The following is a 19,478-nucleotide window of genomic DNA, read 5'->3' on the forward strand; positions in this document are numbered from 1 at the left end:
CAAGCTGGCTTCAAACTATGATCCTCAGATCTCAGCCTCCAGAAGTAGCTAGGAATATAGGCATGAGCCATGGGTATCCATGGCTTTTTGGAGGGAGTGAAGAAATCACAACATGTCTTGATTGTCCCCAAGTCCCTCTATTGATTAATTCAGTCATCCCTAAACTAAAATAATCGCCTTTTATATACACTAGAGTCTCATATGTTTGTGGGTCTTTTATTCCACTAATATTTTGTATATTTCTTCTTCAGTAGCAAGTCTTGAAACCATTTATGGCTTCATGTTACACGGTAGGTTGTACCCCATGATTTCCTACTTTTCTCTCATATGTCCCACACTCACCTCCCATCTTCCCCAGGTCTCCCACATTTTCCTTTGAAATTTGACTCCCAAAGGTATTGTGTTCCAAAAGCACTGCATTGGAATTACAGATGAATGTAGGATAGACCAACAGTTTAAGAGTCTTGAACCTTTTTTTTTTTTTTTTTAACCAAAACACAAGTTAGGACTTTCCATTTTCAGACACTGTAGTTTTTCCTGAACTGAGCTCTGTACATAAAAGTCTCAGGCTTAATAGAAAGGAGCCAAAGACTTCTTTGAGAGCCTCCATCATAGCCAGTCTATGGAAGAGAAACACAGGTGTTACCTTGCCTCCTGCATTTACCCTGCTGATCTGAGGGTGAGGTTGGGGGAGCAAAGGGATAGGACAGGAATTAGGCCTAACAGAAGGTACTGTGGCTCCCCAGCCCCGCTACATGTCCAGCTCACATCTGTTCTACATGCTGCCCCTATGTACTAGGGCTGGGAGGTCCCGGGGGGCAGTCTGGCTAGGCTAGAGGGTGTTATGGTCCATCTCAGAGTAATGGGTGGTGTGGGAAAGGACCCTGCCCCCCTCCAGGGGACCCAACAGTCAAGACAGCAGGGGGCACGCAGGCTTGTGCTCATTCTTTATTGTTTCTGTCCACAGCCCCAACAATAGGAGGGTCAGGCAAGGGGAGGTGGTGCCCTCCTGCCAGCCTGAGCCCAGTCTGCTTCTCTCTTTCCTCTCCTCTCAGCATCTCATCCTCTCTCTTCTGTATCTCCTACTCCCACATCCAACACCTTCGGGGGTTCCCTCTTACAGCCCCTGCTTTCTAAGTTCACCCCAAGCTGGGGAAAGGAAAAGGAGGGACCGGGGGAACACTTACAAGTGCCTCGGTCCCCATAGGGGTCCTTGCCCAGCTTGCTGAGGAGACCTTCTTTTCTTTCTTTATCCAGGCTAGGGGGTAGGAAGGGTCAAAGGCCCCATCCAGACCTAGTAGCCCCAGACCCTGCTCCAGATCTCTCTCCCTAGAGGCTAGAGCCTGAAATCAGGGAGGTGGGACCGGCTTCTGGGTTGGGCCCGGCTCCATCCAGTACAACAGTCAGGTTCACCCACTTCCAACAGCCAGGATGGAAGGCAGGATCTGCAGGGGTGACTAGGGAGTGCTCCCTGGGGCTTAGTGGGATGGGACTATGGGGAAGGGGGTGGTGGACAGTGAGGAGGAGTCAGAGGCTGTGAGGAGAGAAAGGCAGCTGCTGTGGCATCCCAGGATGGAGAGGCTGGCTTGAGGAGGCAGTGAAGTGTCTGGAGGGGCCAGGACAGTGTCTGAAGGTCTCTGGCTTTAGAGTACCTCATGCTGCTGCTGTGTGGCCTCACTGACAACCTGCACGGGAAGAGAAGCCCAATCCAGCCCAATTCAACCCACTGCTCGCTGAGAGGAAACTCAACCCTGTTTACTCCACCCCAATTCAGCAGGGACCACTCATCCTCAGCCACAGGCCCCAACCTGCGCAGGTGGTGGAAAATACCTGGCTGGCAGCTTCCCAGATACCCACCAAGGACAAAGGGCCAGGCAGACCACTCACCTCTCCATCTCGCGTCTCAATAGTCTTGATCATCACAGTCTTCTTGGTGTGGACCTCGGAACCCCTTTGTTCAGGGCTAGTTTCTGTAAGAGACCATACCGTGTGCTCATCCTAATTCTGGGCTATCTGGAGGACTAGAAGCTCAATCTAGGCTTTATCACTCAGAGCCATGGCAGATTTCCTCCCTCAAGATGAGTGTTTGACTTTCTCAAGACTTTAATACCCATCCCACAGCCCAGCACCTAGAAAGTGGGTCTAAAGAGTCCTGAGCCAGCTCCAAAGTTGGAATGGTCTCAGAATCTTTGAGGGTCTAACATTTATATATTCTCTACCATTTTTTTTTTGTTTTGTTTTTGCTTCCTTTCCCCCTTGGGCTCCAGGAAAGTCCTACATCATTTTGTATCTTGGGAATCTTGGGAGAGAGGATGAGAACCATAATGTCCAGCATTGTTTTGGGTTTTATTTTGTTTTGTTTGTGAGTACTAAGGCTTAAACTCAGGAGCTAAGTGCTGTCCCTTCTTTTTTGTTGTGGTTGTTGTTGTTTGTTCAAGTCTGATGCTCTATCACTTGAGCTAAAACTCCACTGCTAGCTTTTTGGTGATTAACTGGAGATAAGATTTTCACAAACTTCCCTGTATGGGCTGGCTTTGAACCATGATCTGAGGATCTAGTGCTCCTGAGTAGCTAGGATTATAACACCAATGCCCAGCTCAAGCCCAGGTCTGAGGCACTCTTTTGGAGGATCTTTGAGACCCAGACTTCTTTGGGCTCAGAATGGGCAGCTTGATGTCTTAATGAAGTGAGATGGAATGGGAATTAATCACTGATCACTGTGCTGATTCTCTGACCTGTTGTGCCTCAGTTTCCTCTCTGGGAAATGGTTACAATTATGCTTGCTCTATTATGGCATAGAGCTATCAATCTGACAAAGAAAGCATCAATTGATTTCACATGCAAGACTCACACTTGGTGTCTGTATAAACAACCAATTGAAAAGAGTGGTCTGAGTTTTATAGGGTGGGTCAAATTTAAGCTGTTAGTATCACAAGTTTGGCATTCACAAATCTCCTTAGCAAGCATAGCCTGGGCTGAATGCCGTGACTCAGTGGAGCAGTGGAGCACAGTGTGTATTTTTTCCTGATGGAAATGAACATCGAAGACATAAAAGGTTTGATCTAGGAAAGGATCAGCTGCCAAGGACTCTGACTTGCCTTCCTAATGTGTCATTAGAATGCGTTTTTCTGCTCTCTGGGGTTGGAAAGCCACTCAATCTGCATATTACTAATGTCGAGATGGCAGAATGCCCTCAGAGCTCATTCTTTTCATTGTTTGGCTTTGCTAAGATTTGGCTTCGTTTTTTTCAACCGTGCATCCAATATCTTATTCCCACAAACTTGAGGTGCCCAACAAATGGGAAGTCAATGTTTGGCAACATGCAGACAGATCACGGAGAACTTGTCACCCAGCAGGTGAGATGAACCTGCCACCTGGAACTCACTCCTGGTTCTTTCAGAGTTTGGAATTCAGAACACAGGTTACTTCCTGAGGCCCAGTACTCCAGGCAATGTACATCACAGTCCAAAAAAGAAGGCCTCTCCTCTCTCTCTCTCTCTCTCCCCCTTCCCCCTCTCTCCTCCCTTCCCTCTCCCCCAGTGCCTGATGTGCCTCTGTGTACATTCTCTACCTGCCATGGGATCCCTTTCTCCTCCAGGCCTGGCCAGTTCTATCTTCCCCTCCTGGCAGGCTTTGAGCAGTGCCCAGACTGTGTTCATGGACCCTGTAACCCCAATTCCCCCACCCAACACACATTTACCTCGGAAGTTGAGAGCAGAGAAGGTCTGGACAGGGAGATTGATTCTGGAAAAAAAAAAAAAAAAAGACAAGTCCCCAGAGGGTTAAGAACACTCCCTTCTCTCCCTGTGAGCACCCATCAAGTCTCCTCATCCTTGTCCTCTCCCTCAATGCCATCCTCAGCTGTCCCAATCTCACTCACTGGCCCCCATCACTCTTACTGCCCATACTGTACACAGCCTAGGATCAAAAGCCACCTCTAGCTGTCCTGGGAATTGTCTCCTCTGGAAGGATCCAATGTTGGCCTGTAGGTATGAGATGAGGATGCCCAGCCCTATTGTACCGCACAAGTCCCCATCCCTTCCTCCTGTTCTGGCCCTGTAGGAATATGGCCAGCAGCTGTATGTGGCATCCACCATGTGCCCACCCTCCAGACAGGCCACCCTCCAGTTCTAGAAACTGACCATGGATCACTGGTGCTGGGAGGAGGGGGGTAGGGAAACAACAACAACAAAACACAGCTCTTGCTACCTTAAAAGGCTATTTATCTAGACTGCACTTTACAAAATCTGAAATCTCTTTTTAGGTATAAGTCCATAGCTAAACATGTCTGCCACTTTGTTTTTAACCACAGCTTTATTTTTATGACTATTGATAAGTACCATTCTTTCAGAGCAATAGATCTGTCTTATACTGAGGATAAATTTACACACAGTGTAATGGGAAGATCCAATGAATGTTATCAACATCTGTATCCATGTGACAACCAGTCTGAGTCCAGACTCTGTATGTATGTATCTGTGTGTGTGTGTGTGTGTGTGTGTGTGTGTGTGTGTGTGTGCTGCTGGTCCTGAGGCCTGAACTCAGGACCTACAATGCTGTTACCGAGATTTTTGCTCACTGCTTGAGCCACAGCTCCACTTGCAGGTTTGTGTTGTGTTGTGTTGTGTGTGTGTGTGTGTGTGTGTGTGTGTGTGTGTGTGTGTGTGCTTGGTGATTGATTGGAGATAAGAGTCTCAAGGACTTTTCTACCCAAGCTGGCTTTAAAGTGCAATCTTCAGCTCTCAGCCTCCTGAGTAGCTAGAATTACAGTTGTGAGTCACTAGTAACTGGCATAAAATAGTTTTATCACCCCAGAAATCTCTCTCATATCCCTTCTAATTGGTTGTTACCCATGTCTAAAAAGGGCTTGCTTTATGCACATCACCTATGTGTCTTCTTGTGAGTGTGCACCTGGGGGCTCACACTTGTCTCTCCGTGCCCTCACTTAGCCTATCATGTGTGCAAGGCTTTCTATGCCTTCCTGTCTCATTTTATCTCTAGTTGCCCCCTCTCTTTCCTTCTTCATCATTCCCCAGTCTGCTTTCATCTCTCCCTTGACTGGCAGTAATATTTTATTACTGATTGCTGAATATGATTTTGTGCTGCTGGTTTTTAATTCTAAAGCTGGGTAAGGGAATACTTATATTTCTCTTTTTATAAAAGCTGTTAATTACATCATTCTGTACCCAAATGGCCTTTAATTCTCTGCGATGAGTAAGCGGAACAGTGGCCTCTTCTATCAATTATTTTGAAGTTTTGTTGAGATGATCTGGACAGACTGGGTCCCCCTACACCTAACACCCCAACCAACCCCTGCCTTGTTCCTCACCGGCTCTCCTCGCCCTCCAGCAACTTCCGGTAGGTGGCGATCTCCACATCCAGGGCCATCTTCACATTGAGCAGGTCCTGGTATTCGCGCAGGTGGCGGGCCATCTCATCCTTGAGGTGCCGGATCTCCTCCTCCAGGCGGGCGATGTTGTCCTGGTAGCCGCTGGCCTCGTTGGCAAAGCGATCCTCCAGCTCCCGCATCTGCCTCATCAGGGAATCGTTCTGCGGGAATTGGGAGAGCTCAAGTCACGAACAGGCTCAGACCATGTCCAGAAACGAGGACAGTAAGGGACTAGAATGGTCCCTTAGAATTGCTAAGCAGCAATTCTAGATGGTTAGGGATTGTCAAAGCTTCTTAACTAGGAAACCCTGAACTCAGGAACTCAGATGAAGTCTTAAGATCAAGCCACATAAAAGGGAATATCTTCATTTAGTCTCCCCATTCCCCACCTAGGGAGATGCCCTTCAGAGCCTTCCAAGTCCTTAGAGCCCAACTGTGAACCCAGTCTGTTTTCACCCCTGTTGTGGATGTGAGAGGAAGACCCACAGAGGGAGCCAAAGTCATCAAGTGTGGGTGTGAGCAGCAGACGTGAAGGAACTGAGCTTGTGGAGATGGGCAGGAACTCACTGTGCCCTTGAGGGCATCGATCTCGCAGGTGTAGGACTGGATCTGGTGTCGGTATTCCATCATCTCCTGTTTAGCCTGGCGCAGGGCATCATTGTTCTTGTTGGCTGCCTGGGTCAGGTCGGACACCTGCAGGTAGAAAGAGGGCCTGTGCAGGTCTGGCAAGCAAGAAGCATGGACACTCTATGCTCACCCTCCTCTGTAGATGGAGTCACAGGCAGCACCTCCATGCTGGGATTGAGGGGGACAGAGGTACCAAGTTCCTGGGCCAAGCCACTCACCTTGGACTTGTACCACTCCTCAGCTTCAGAGATGTTCTTAGCCGCGATGGTCTCGTACTGAGCCCGGATGTCCCTGAGGGCCGCTGTGAGGTCTGGCTTGGACATGTCCATCTCCACATGGACCTGCTGTTCTTGAAGCTGGGCCTGCAGCTCACGGATCTCCTGAAGGGTATGGCTGGGCTTTAGTCCCCTTTCAGGTCCCCTAGGGGCACCCTTACACCCTCACTACTAGAGTCAGCCCCATGTTCCAGCTGCTTTCATCGCAGTCCAAGGACCCTGCGTACCTCTTCGTGCACTTTCTTAAGGAATGCAATTTCTTCATTGAGAGATTCGATTCTGCGCTCCAGATCAATGCGAGCTAAAGTGGCTGCATCTACATCCTGGGAAAGGTCAAGCAACAAGGACAGAGTCAGGGAACAACCAGGTGGGGCAGAGGGAGACCAGAGGGAAAAGACTACTGGGGGGGGCCAGGGACCGCTCACCGCTCTGAAGGCAGCCAAATTGTTCTCTGCTTCTTCTTTCAGTTGGATTTCTTCCTGCAGCCTAATCAGGACAGACAGAACAACCAACAGTTGGGGTGGAGGGAGGGGCAGACAAAGTAAGGAAGTTGGCAGTGACAACAAGGGGCTCATCAGGGAGTGAATTCAAGACAGGAGGCCTGCCAGCTGAGTAGAAAGGAAAGGCTCAGAAGGGGAGTGTCAGAGGCCACGCCCACCCAGGGAGGGGACCGGAAGTGGCTCTCTGCCCTGGAGCCACACCCTTGAAGTCTCTGTCTACCAGACCGTGACCTCCCTGGGGTTAGGAACTGTGTCTATTTTATCCATCTCCATGTCCCTGTTTCTCAGCCTCAGCCAGACCCGTGTAATGGTTCAATTATAGTTGGTGACTCTGGCAGTAGCAGGAGGGTGACTGCTCACTGGGTAAACAGAAGCAGGACCCATAGTCATCTATACTCAACCTTGTATATTGGATGTGTGGTGGAGTCTCCCTGCTAGTTCTCCCAAGCTTTCAAAGGCCAGAACCTCCCCCATTCTCCTCTTGACTCAAGCTCACCCACTTACCTTGTGAAATGACACAGCCTCAGCCAGGCCCAGGCCACAGGTTCCCTTCTCTTCTCCCCTCCCCAGGGCCTCATCACAGCTGAGCTTGGCTTCCCTCCCCTGTGCCCACTTTTCCTGTCCCCAGTCAGCCTGGCTTTCTTCCTCTGACTGCTCTGAACCCCGCCCGGGGCTCTTCCTCCTCTATCCAGCCCTACCTCGGAGGCCTCTTGGATTCTTTTTAAGGTGGCTCCCCACAGAGCACTGGGCTTCCTTCCCAGGGCCTCCCCTGTCTTGCCCTTGATCTATCTCAAGACAATTCCTCCTGGATTAGGAGATTGCAAAGGAGAGAGATCTGGGGTCCATTTCTTTTTTTTTTTAAGGGCAAGTTGGGGGAGAAGGGGGTTGAACCTCTCCAAGCACAGGGTCAAGGAGGCTCCCAACCCACCCTCCCCCGCCCCGCCCCGCCCCGGAAGGGGGGCGGGCAAGAGAGCGCTGAGCAGTGGGGCCATCCTCACTTGGCCTTGAGGCGCTGCAGGTCGTCGATGAGGTTGTCGCGCTCGACGTCCACGCGGGCCCTCTGGTTGGTGAGTACCTCCACCTGGCGCCGCAGCTCGCGCAGCTCCTCCTCGTAGAGCTCGGCCACGCGCGTGGGCTCGCGGCCCTTAAGTCGGTTGACCTCGGCGGCCAAGGCGGCGTTCTGCTGCTCCAGGAAGCGCACCTTCTCGATGTAGTTGGCGAAGCGGTCATTGAGCTCCTGCAGCTCCACCTTCTCGTTGGTGCGCGTGGTCAGGAACTCCTGGTTCACCGCGTCGGCCAGCGAGAAATCCAGCAGCTCGCCCGCGCCGTACGACGAAGGCCCGCGGGTGGCCCCCAGCCGGCTGGCCCGCAGGGACCCCAAGCCCCCGGCGCCCCCCGACGTGCGCGACACCTGGTACACGCGGGAGGTCATGGAGCTGGAGGAGCCCTTGGTGCCGAAGCCCGCGCGGGGGAACACGGGCGAGCTCAGCGGGGAGCCGAGCGAGAAGCCGGGGGCGCCGCCGAAGGTGCGGCGGTAGGAGGACACGCGCTGGCTGGACGAGTAGGCCTGGCTCATGGTGGCGGTGCGGGCGAGGCTGGCCGGGGGCGCACGGAGCAAGGGCGGCGGGCGGCCGGCGCAGAGTGGACGGCTGGACGAGGGGACACGGAGCCCCTAGGCGTCCGCTCTATTTGTAGCCCTCCTGACATCAGCCCGCGCCGCCCCTCCCCTGACAGCTGCAGGATCCCTCTGTCCTGCCAGGAAAGGGCGGCCGCTGGCGGGCGGGCGAGGGCGGGGAGGCCGGCTCCCCCCCCCCCCCACACACACACCGCGGGAGGCCCGCGCCCCCAAGCCCGCCCAGAGCCGAGGGGGGGCTGCCTGGCTCCAGACAGCAGCAGACAGGCAGGCCGGCAACAAGCCAACCCAGCCGGGCTGGAGCCCCAGGCAGGGGACCCCTTTCAGCATTGGGGTTACCTCCCTTCTCCTGGAGGGGTGGTGTTGGTGACTGAGAAGAGTAGGCTAGACATTTCCATTTCATTTAGGGGAGGGTCCCCCCCCCCTTTTTCTTTCTCCAAGGAGAGACTTTGGGTCATTTGAAAGAATAAGATCTGTACCAAGAAAGGCCCTAAACCACCCTATTTCTGAAGACTTAGACACTGGAGCTGTGTGGCAAAGAACAGCGTCCAGCAGCTAGGCAGTGAGGGAGGCTAGGAGGGCACAGAGCAAGCCTGGCCAGAGCCTGCTTGCACAGAGATGTCCCCTGGCACTTTGGTTCCAGCTCTGAGCCTCAGTGTCCCTCTGGATGATAGTAGGCCTTCCCCCTCTCCCCCGCTTATCAGCCAGCAGGGTGATTTCCAGAAAGAGTCTGATGGTCTCTCCGGTTCCAATGGCTGGGTAGAGTCATCTGCCACCCACCTCCAACCCAGCACTGACTGGCTCTGTCCCCTCACTGCTTCTCCAAGCCATCCCCCTACTCACACCGCCCACACCCACTCACACCGCGGGTTTGTGATTTGTTAGGAGCCACGTGTCAACTCAGCCATCTCCCTGGCAGTAAACAGCTGCCCAAATACCAGAGCTGGTATTTATAGAGGAGAATGCAAGGGCTCTGAAACAAGGTACAGGAGAGTCGCTAAAGGGGTGTGTGTGGGGGGGGCGCTAAAGGGGTGTGTGTGTGTGTGTGTGTGTGTGTTCCTGCACCTGAAAAGGCATGAGCTTCAGAGGTTCTAGGAAAGCTAGAGGTGACAAGCCCCAATCACTTCCTATCCCTACAACGCTCCAGGCCTCCATCCAGAATGAAGCCCCAAACTGAGCGCTGATGGCTCACACCTGTAATCCTAGCTACTTGGGAGGCTGAGATCTGAGGATCTTGGTTCAAAGCCAACCCAGGCAGGAAAATCCATTAAGACTCTTATAGCTAATTAACTACCAGGAAACCTGAAGTGGCACTGTGGCTCCAAGTGGAAGAGCACTAGCCTCCAGCAGAAGAGCTCAGGAACAGTACCCAGGCCCTAAATTCAAGCCCCATGACCAAAAAGTAAGTAAAAAAAAAATTTTTTAAGCCGGAAAAGATGGTTTGCTTCCTCCCCCCCCCCCCCCCCCCACTGAGCACAAGGCACTTACTGACCCCTAAGAACATCCACATTTCTCCATGCACACTGGCTGTGTCTCTCTGTTGGCACTCTGTAGGCCAACTCTAGGGAATGAAAAACCCTAGAAATAAAGCACTGGATTAGGAGCCTGTAGCTGGTACTGTCCCCAGCCCTGCAGGAAGATTGACTAGAAGTCACATCCTTTACCTCACTGAGCCTTCGGGTCTTCAGCCATAAACTGGGACTGGTCAGCTTTACATTCCACCCTATAGAGCGTGAAGAGGCCCTAACAACAAAAATACACAATAATAATACAGTATGTTTACTAACCACCTGTTGAGTATGTCACACTGTGATCCCCAGTTCAACAACCCCATGAGGTAAGGACTTGCATCATTTTTATTTCTTTCCTTCCTTCTTTCTTCTTTTCTGTTTCTCTCTCAACCTCCCTCCTGCCCTTCCTTCTTTCCTGCCTCCCTCCCTTCTTCCCTTTCCCTCCCTCCCTTCCTCCCTCTTTCTTTCTTTCCTTCCTTCTTTCTTTTTGGGGTCTGGTCTTGGGCCTGAACTCTGGGCCTGGGCGCTGTCCCTCAGCTCTTCAGCTCAAGACTAGCACTCTACCACTTGAGCCACAGCACCACTTCCGGCTTTTTTTTCCTGCTTATTTGGTGCGCTGAGGAATCGAACCCAGGGCCTCATGCATGCAAGGCAAGTGCTCTACCACTGAGCCACCTTCCCAGCCCCTTTCTTTCTTGTTTTCTTTCTGTCATGGGGCTTGAACTCTAGGCCTGGGCCCTGTCCCTGAGCTCTTCAGCTCAAGGCTAGTGCTCTACCACTTGAGCCACATACAGTGCCACTTTTGGCCTTTTCTGTTTATGTGGTGCTGAGGAATTGAACCCAGGGCCTCATGCATGTGAGGCAAGCACTCTACCGCTGAGCCACCTTCCCAGCCCCTTCCTTCCTTCTTTCCTTCCTTTTTTCTTTCTTTCCTTCCTTTCTTTTTCCTTCTTCCCTCCCTCCCTCCCTCCCTCCCTCCCTCCCTCCCTTCCTTCCTCCCTTCCTTCCTTCCTTCTTTGCTAGATCCTGGGGCTTGAACTCAGGGCCTGGGCACTGTGGGAGAGGAGGTTGGTCCGGGAGGGGGGGGTTACCACTTGAGCCATACCTCCACTTCTAGCCTGTTCATGGTTAATTGGAGATAAGAGTTTCACAAACTTTCCTGACCAGGCTAGCTTTGAACACCAGTCCTCAGATCTAAGACTCCTGAGTAGCTAGGATTACAGAGGTGAACCTCCAATGCTCAGCTCATCATTTCTATTTTCTAACTCAGCACACTGAGGCAGTCTGACTCTTTGGCCCTGGACTGGATATGAATGTTCCAACTGAACTATAAAGGACTTTGCTACTGCTGGGTTGTTGTTGTTTTTGTTTGTTTGTTTGTTTTTTCCCTCAAAGCCCTTCGCGTTAAATGTCTAATTTTTATCTGAGAGACAAGCTTATAAAGTGGATAGGGAGTTCCATATATTCTTATCCAGCTTTGAAGTCAGTGCAAGCTGTTGTGTTCTGGTTATTTTTGTGTCTCAGCATCCATTCTTAGACTGTGGACTCCTGGATGGCTGTGTAGAGCCTTAACACCTTCAGTTGTCATTATCATTCAAAGTAGCTTACAAGCTTTCTTGCCCTTCACTTTATTTTGAGGACATCTACTTATGGTTGCACCCTCCTCGACACCCCCACAAAGAGTAGCTGTGCAACTGATCTCAGCTAGTCTCATTAGTGCATCTTCAAACACAGTTCAAGGGGTGGGTCTGGGCCTGAGCAGGGCCAATCGGAGGCCTTCTCTGGGATTTATTGATTGTTAAACCGTGCTGGCCCTGTTTCCTGCCCCCAGGGTGAATAGAGGAAGAGAAAGATTAACTTGCAAGAAGCTGAGAAATCTAGAGAGGAGAAGCAGGCCTGGTTGGCAGGTCTCAATTCCAGCCCTGGGGCCCTGCCTTCCTTAAGTACTTTTCTCCATTTTGTGAGTTCCCCTCCACCTTTCTTGGCCTTGAGCTAATAAACTCTTTTCACTGAAGGCGCTAGTGTTGGCTTAGATCCCTTATGCCCAAATAACTGACTAAACCACTATAGACCACTCATACTTTTTTCTTTTTTTCTTTATTAGCATAAATCAACTACACAAAGGGGAATTTCACTGTGACATTTCCATGCATGCATATGTATGCCAATCAATTTTCTCTATCTTTCACTCTCCCTTCACACCATCCCAACAGTGGTTCAACAGCTTTCAGTGTTCTATTTTCACACCTGTAGACAGCCAGTTTTGACCATCTCCATCCTCTTTCACCCTCATTGGGTGAAATGTGTCCCCCTGTTTCTCCTTTCACCCTTTGATCAACAGCTTTCACTGAGTTCTTTATGCTGTTTTCATATATAGTCTGCACACCCATTTCTATGATACTACCAAAGATGACTTATCTGGGCTTCTCCCTGTGAATGGTCTCTAGACCACATAAGGAAATTGGCTTTAGGACCAACCAGTGGCCTCAGTTCCTTGATGAAATGAGGCAGAAAGTAAATAAATACCAACTCCTTTCTAGTCCAAACTAACAGCTACCAGATTTGGCTCTGAACCAATTGGGATTGTTTCCAGCATTTGGTTTCACCCCTGAGGATTTGCTACCAATGAAGGCAGCAAAACAACACCCTGGGGTCTGGAAGGTAGGTGAATGAGCAGCACACCAAGGCATGCTATAAGTGGACCATCCCCATTGGGAGGGGGACCACTAGAACTGGATGCACTAAAAGTAATCATAGTTTATCTGTATAGGTAATGAGCTTGGGGCCCAATGCAAGATGCATGAAAAGCTATAAAGTGCAAAGTAAGTGTTTTTCCCACTTTTGACACACAGCCACAGGGACAGAGACATCCTTCAGAGATTGCTAGTTTTAGCTTGTTATTGTTATTTCCTTCCAGAGCTACTTTGCACATATAAAAGCACATTTGTATAGAGGAACCTCCTCCTCCTTTTCTCTGTACCAGTACTGGGACTTAAATTTAGGGCCTAGGCACTATCCTTCAGCTTTTTCACTCAAGGCCAGTACTCTACTTGAACCACAGCTCCACTCTGGCTTTTCGGTGGTTAATTGTAGATAAGAGTCTCATGTACTTATCTGCTCAGGCTGACTTTGAACCATGATCCTCAGATCTCAGCAGCCTGAGTAGTTAAGATTATAGGCATGAGCCAGCCACTGGTGCCTGGCTCTTCTCTCTTTTCTTTCATTGTTGCTTTGTTCCTTCCTTCCTTTCCTCCCTCCATCTCCTTTTTCTTTTTTATTTTATTTTATTTTTTTGGGTCCGGTCGTGGGGCCTGAACTCTGGGCCTGGGCGCTGTCCCTCAGCTCTTCAGCTCAAGGCTAGCGCTCTACCACTTGAGCCACAGCGCCACTTCCGGCTTTTTTCTTTTTGCTTATGTGGTGCTGAGGAATCAGGCATGCAAGGCAAGCGCTCTACCACTGAGCCACCTTCCCAGCCTCTCTTTTTTATTTTTTTAAATTAAATTTTATTTTATTTTTGTTTGTCGTGGGGCTTGAACTCTGGGCCTGGGCGCTGTCCCTCAGCTCTTCAGCTCAAGGCAAGTGCTCTACCACTTGAGCCACAGTGCCACTGCCACTTCCAGTTTTCTGGTGGTTTAGTGGAGATAAGAGTCTCACCGACTTTCCTGCCCAACTGGCTTTGAACCAAGATCCTCAGATCTCAGCCTCCTGATAGCTAGGATTACAGGCTTAAGCCACTGGAGCCTAACAACCCCCCTCTGTGTCTCTGTCTCTATTTCTCTGTCTCTCTCTCTCAACAAGGTTGTATTGTGCTATATAGCCCAGGTTGGCCTCACACCCCAGATCCTGCTACCTTAGCCTCTTGAATTCTGAGATTACAGGTGTTTACCACCACAACTAGCTCTCTCCCTTTTAAAAATATTTTATACATTGTCCTGAATCAGGTTTTTTCCAGTGAACATATATCTTAGAAATTGTTCCATTTTATTACCTTGGCAGCTGAATTTTTTTATTGTGATGAAATATGTGTAACAGAAAATTGACCACTTTAGCCATTTTTAAGCGTACAGTTCAGCAGTATTAAGTCCAGTCTTATTTTTGTGTGATCATTATCTTCATCCATCTCTAGAACTTTTTCCATCTTCCCAAGTTGAAACTTCACAATCATTAAAAAATAACTTTGCTCCTAACCCATGAAAACCATTGAAAAAATAAACTGGGTTATAACATTTTTTTGGAGCAAACAGTGATTTTGAAATTGGACAGCTCCAAACTACTTCTGTAGCTCAGGAACTCCATGGAAAGAATGCACAGAGAGGTGTTTATTGGAAAGATACAAAAGGGAAATGAAGAAAATATTTGATTGATTACAGTTAGACAGTTGCCTTATTTGGCCTCTCCAATTATTAGAAAGCCCCTTATTATATAAGTCTGTTGGCTGCTGTTGATTGGTTGAACTCAAGTTTTATTTCTTTTAATGTAGAGATTTACAAAAAAAAAAAAAAATAGTTCCAGCTCAGTCTCAATCATGATGGCTGGGAGTATGACACAATTGGTATGGCATTTGTCTGGCAAGTTCAAGGCCCTGAGTTCCGATCCCTATACTAGGTTTGCAAAGCAAGCAACAATTAGATTACTTATAAGGCCTAACTAGTTTTGTCTGTTCAGGGGGACTTCAGGTTATTTTGACATCATAATTCTACTTTCTGTCACTATGAATTTGATTGTTCTAGATACTTCAAGTAAGTGGAGTCTTGTAACTAGTTAGTTTTAGTTAGCATAATATCTTCAGGATTCATCCATATTGCCTCTTTTTTTTTTTTCTTTCTTTCTTTTTTGGTGTTAATCCTGGAGCCTCAGGGCTCAGGGCCTGAGTGCTGTCCCTGAGCTTCTTTGCTCAAGGCTAGTTCTCTGCCACTTGAGCCACAACTCTTCTTCTGGCTTTTTGGTAGTTAATTGAAGGTAAGAATCTCACAGTCTTTCCTGTCTGGGCTGGCTTCAAATCATGACCCTCAGATCTCTGACTCCTAAATACCTAGGATTACAGGCATTAACCATCGGTGCCCTGCAGAACTCTCTTCTTTTTATTTTTTTATTTTTTATTTTTTTGGGGGGTCCAGTCGTGGGGCCTGAACTCTGGGCCTGAGCGCTGTCACTCAGCTCTTTAGCTCAAGGCTAGCACTCTACCACTTGAGCCACAGCGCCACTTCAGGCTTTTTTTTTTTTTTCTGCTTATGTAGTGCTGAGGAAGTGAACCCAGGACCTCAAGCATGCAAGGCAAGCGCTCTACCACTGAGCCACCTTCCCAGTCCAAGAAGTCTCTTCTTTTTACAGGCTGGATGATATTTCACCATAAGTAATGCCACACTGTGTGGACCCATTCATCTGTTGATGGATATTTGGGTTGTTTCTGTTTCTAGTTATTATAAATAGTGCTGATGTGAACTTAGACACACAATTATCTGCTCAAACCCCTGCTTTCAACTATAGGTACCTAGGTGGGATTATAGTATCCTATGGTAAGCTATGTTTAATTTTTTGAGGAACTGCATTGTTGTTCACAGTGGTTACACCATTTTATGTTTCCATCAGATGCACACAGATGGCAATTTCTCTCTAATCCTCCCAACAATTATTTCCCAATTTTGTTTGTTTCATATTAATCATTCTAAGGGGTATGAAGTGGCACCTCATTGTGAGTTTAATTTGCACTTTCTTAACGATCAGTGAGGGTGAGCACTTTTTTCATATGCTTATTGGTCATTACATCTTATTTGAATAAGGGTCAGTCCACTGCCCATTTTCCAACTATGTTGCTCTTTTCATTGTTTAATTGTAGAATCTCTTTATATATTTTAAGATATGAATTTTTACCATATATGTTCAAATGGTTTTCCCATTCCCTTACTAGTGTCCTTTATTGCACAGTTTAATTTTGATGAAATTATCAATTTTTTCTTTTGTCATCTTTTATCTTTTGAACTGATTACTAATTTTCCACCATGTTTCTTTTTCTTTTAAGTGTTTTATGTCTTTAGCTCTTACATTTACATATTTATCCTATTTTTCTTTCCTTCTTTTTGTCTTTCTTTCTTAAAGAGCTTTTTTTGAAGGGAGGGCAGTTTAAAATCAGGGCCTGATAAATGGTCTACCATTGGAAGCATCTATTCCCAGGCTTTATTGCTTATTTTTCAGATAGGTCTTGCCTTCTTTGTTGGGACAGCTTAAACCTGGTCTATGGTTACCTCTACATCTTCCTCTCTCCCCTAAGAGCTGGGATCACATTTGTATGCCACTGCACATGTCTTATTTGTAAAATGGGAGTCTCACTTTTTGCCTAGACTAGCTCCCAAGTAGCTGGAATTCCATGAATGAGCCACTTCATGAGGCCATATTTTGAGTTAATTCTATATAAGCTATAAGATAAAGATACTTCATTTTTGCACAAGGGTATTCAATTTGTTTACCACTATTTCTGTTAAGTTGTTCTTTCCTTGTTAAATAGTTTTGGCTCCTTGTTACAGGGTGTTACTTAACTACATTTATGGTTTATTTATGGGCTCTGTGTTCTTCTGCATTGGCCTACATATCTGTATTTAATCTGATACTGCAGTGTTTTGGTAACTCTACCTTTATAGTGTTTTAAAGTCAGAAATTGCTAATCTGCCAACTCTGTTTTTTGTTTTTTTTTTTTTAAATGTTAGGCATTGAACTTAGGACCTCAGTCATGCCAGGCAGATGCTCTCCCACTGAGCCACATCACCAGCCCCCAACTTAGTTCTTTTTCCTGACTTTTCTTGCTACTAGAAGTCCTTTGAGAAGCGGAGTGCTGGTGGCTTATGCCTGTAATCCTAACTACTCAGGAGGCTGAGCTCTGAACATCACAGTTAGAAGACAGACAGGGCAAGAAAGTCCTGGAGACTCTTATCTCCAATTAACCACCAGAAAACTGGGAGTAGAACTGTAGCTTAATGTGGTAGAGCACTAGCCTTGAGCAAAAAAGCTCAGGGATAGCCTCCAGGCCCTGAGTTCAAGCTCTACGATCAACAAAAACAAAAAGCATATAAACTTTAGGATATATATTTCTTTTTCTTTCTTTTTTGTAGGTTGTGGGGCTTGAACTCTGGGCCTGGGCGCTGTCCCTCAGCTCTTCGGCTCAAGGTGAGTGCTCTACCACTTGAGCCACAATGCCACTTCTGGTTTTCTGGTGGTTAAGTGGAGATAAGAGTCTCACGGCCTTTCCTGCCTGGGCTGACTTTGATCCTCAATCTTCAGATCTCAGCCTCCTGAGTAGCTAGTATTACAGGCATAAGCCACTGGTGCCCAGCAGGATACATATTTCTATTTCTGCAAAAGCATGTTGGTGGACTGGGAATGTGACTTAGTGGTAGAGTGCTTGCCTAGCATGTATGAAACCCTGGGTTTCGATTCCTTAGTTCCACATAAACAGAAAAAGACAGAAGTGGAGCTGTGGCTCTAGTGGTAGAGTGCTAGCCTTGAGCAAAAGAAGCTCAGGGACAGTGGCCAGGCCCTGAGTTCAAGCCCCAGGATGGGCTGATAAAATAAATAAATAAATAAATAATAATAATAATATGTTGGTGTTTTTTCTTTATTCTATTAATGTACTATACTACATCAATTGATTTTCATTTCTTGAACCTTTTTTGCATTGCAAGAATAAATTCTTATTCATAATGTATTCTTTTTTAATTTGCTGCTGAATTTGGTTTGCTAATATTTTCAAGAGAATTTTTACATTAACATTCAAAAAGGATACCCATCAGTATACTTTAATTTTCTCTTTCTCCTTTTCTTTCTTTTTTCCTTCTATCTTCCTTCTTTCCTCCCTCCCTCCTTCCTTCTTTTTTTTTGGGTCCGGTTGTGGGGCCTGAACTCTAGGCCTGGGCGCTGTCCCTCAGCTCTTCAGCTCAAGGCTAGCGCTCTAGCACTTGAGCCACAGAGCCACTTCAGGCTTTTTTCTTTTTGCTTATGTGGTGCTGAGGAATCGAACCCAGGGCTTCATGCATGCAAGGCAAGTGCTCTACCACTGAGCCACCTTCCCAGCCCCACCCCTCTTTTTTTTTTGACCAGAGTTTGAACTCAAGGTTATAGATTACTAGGCAAGCACTCTATCACTTGAGCAATACCCTAACCCAAAGTTGGTAGCTTTCTTAGTGTGTCTTGTCTGACTTTGATATAGGATAATGTGGCTCATTGAATAACTTACAAAGTATTCACTCTTCTCTTCATTTTTGAAAGAGTTTGAGAATTGATGATGTTAGTTCTTTGTCTTTAGAAAAATTCAGTAAGAAAAAAAAAGAAAAATTCACTAATAAGGCCATCTGGTCTTGTACTTTTCTTTGTAGTGAGGTCTTAAGTCTTCCTTGTTATTTCTCTGGATACATGTGACATAATTTATTTGGCTAGTTCCTTATTGGAGACACTTAGAATGTTTTTAATCTTTTGCTATTATAGGCAACACTGCAGCAAATGTCTTCAGGATAACTTTTGCGTATATACATTTGAATATGCACATATTTTAGTTGACTGTTGGTCTGTTTTTATATATTCACATGTCATGAATTAAGCTTTGAATGTGTACATTTTAATATAGTAGTCACATTATTTTATAATCATGCTTCTTCCTTTAGATAGTTGATATTGGAAGATGTGAAGGTCCACCAAGACAGAGCATTCAGTATCTGTCAGTAAAATGAGATACTTTATAAGTTGGAGATATGATATGATGCCTTGCATAGTAGGTACAAGCCATAAATTTTGTTGAATGAATTAAGGAAGAAAAATAGTTTTGCATTTTGACATCTTCCCAAGGTACTCAAACTTCAAGTCTTAGAAATAGAAGGTTGCGCCGAGGGCCATGGCTCACACCTGTAATCCTAGCCACTCAGGAGGCAGTACATGAGACTCTTATCTCCAATAAACTACCAGAAAACCGGGAGTGGACCTGTGGCTCAAGTGGTAGAGCCTTGAGCTGAAGAGCTAAGGGACAGTGCCCCATGACAAACAAAAAAAAAAAGAGTTCAAGCCCCATGACCAACCCCCCCCCCCCAAAAAAAATAAAAAAGAAGGAAGGAAGGAAGGAAAGAAGGAAGGAAAGAAAGAGGAAAGGAAGGTTGGATCTCACAGGTCATAAGGTTGAGCAGTGTCATGCTTTCCCATCTCATTTAAGGCACAAATCTCTTTGGAGATATCAGCAAGCTTGTGTCCTGCTTGAACTCCTCTACTGCCTGGAGATAACACATTTCCTCTCATGAGGGATGTATACTGCTCTGCTGGTACAAAATATTTCCAGATATTGAAAGCCAGGGGATGTGTCATCTAGACCACTTATTCCGACCTGGGAGCCAGAACCAGGCTTCATAAGATTGCCCTGAAAATCTTAGGGGGACAGTGCTCATGCCTTCTGGACCTGTTATACTACCTCCAGCTCCTTGCCTTTCTCTGAACCACTCTATCAACAAAACACACACTAATTGTGGCCTCCAAGGCCTCAAGGGTTGGTCCTTCCCAACACTTGGTCCACTC

The 19,478-nt window shown here is 47.3% G+C and overlaps 1 protein-coding gene across 1 annotated transcript; it reads right to left on the minus strand.

Moving 5' to 3' along the window:
• Positions 1-933: 933 nt before the first annotated feature.
• On the minus strand, positions 934-8,488 carry Des (desmin). The gene is made up of 9 exons (XM_042679237.1): positions 7,790-8,488; positions 6,717-6,777; positions 6,519-6,614; positions 6,235-6,396; positions 5,957-6,082; positions 5,330-5,550; positions 3,701-3,744; positions 1,888-1,970; positions 934-1,685 (listed from the first exon to the last, which is right to left on the minus strand). The coding sequence occupies exons 1-9, from the start codon at positions 8,365-8,367 to the stop codon at positions 1,644-1,646; spliced, it is 1,413 nt and encodes a 470-aa protein (XP_042535171.1). The 5' UTR covers positions 8,368-8,488; the 3' UTR covers positions 934-1,643.
• Positions 8,489-19,478: the final 10,990 nt, after the last annotated feature.

The sequence above is a fragment of the Dipodomys spectabilis genome, unplaced genomic scaffold (genome assembly GCF_019054845.1).
Source record: "Dipodomys spectabilis isolate Male_0828 unplaced genomic scaffold, ASM1905484v1 ptg000051l, whole genome shotgun sequence".
Classification (NCBI taxonomy): Eukaryota; Metazoa; Chordata; class Mammalia; order Rodentia; family Heteromyidae; genus Dipodomys; species Dipodomys spectabilis.

What these genes read in the sequence shown, in the direction of transcription:
- Des (XM_042679237.1), bottom strand. Translation starts at nt 8,367, where the DNA reads ATGAGCCAGGCCTACTCGTCCAGCCAGCGCGTGTCCTCCTACCGCCGC. An exon ending in ATTTGGCTGCCTTCAGAGCG is followed by an intron (nt 6,615 to 6,716) that starts GTGAGCGGTCCC and finishes GACCTTTCCCAG; the next exon opens with GATGTAGATGCAGCCACTTT. An exon ending in CTCTGCTCTCAACTTCCGAG is followed by an intron (nt 1,971 to 3,700) that starts GTAAATGTGTGT and finishes GGTCTCTTACAG; the next exon opens with AAACTAGCCCTGAACAAAGG.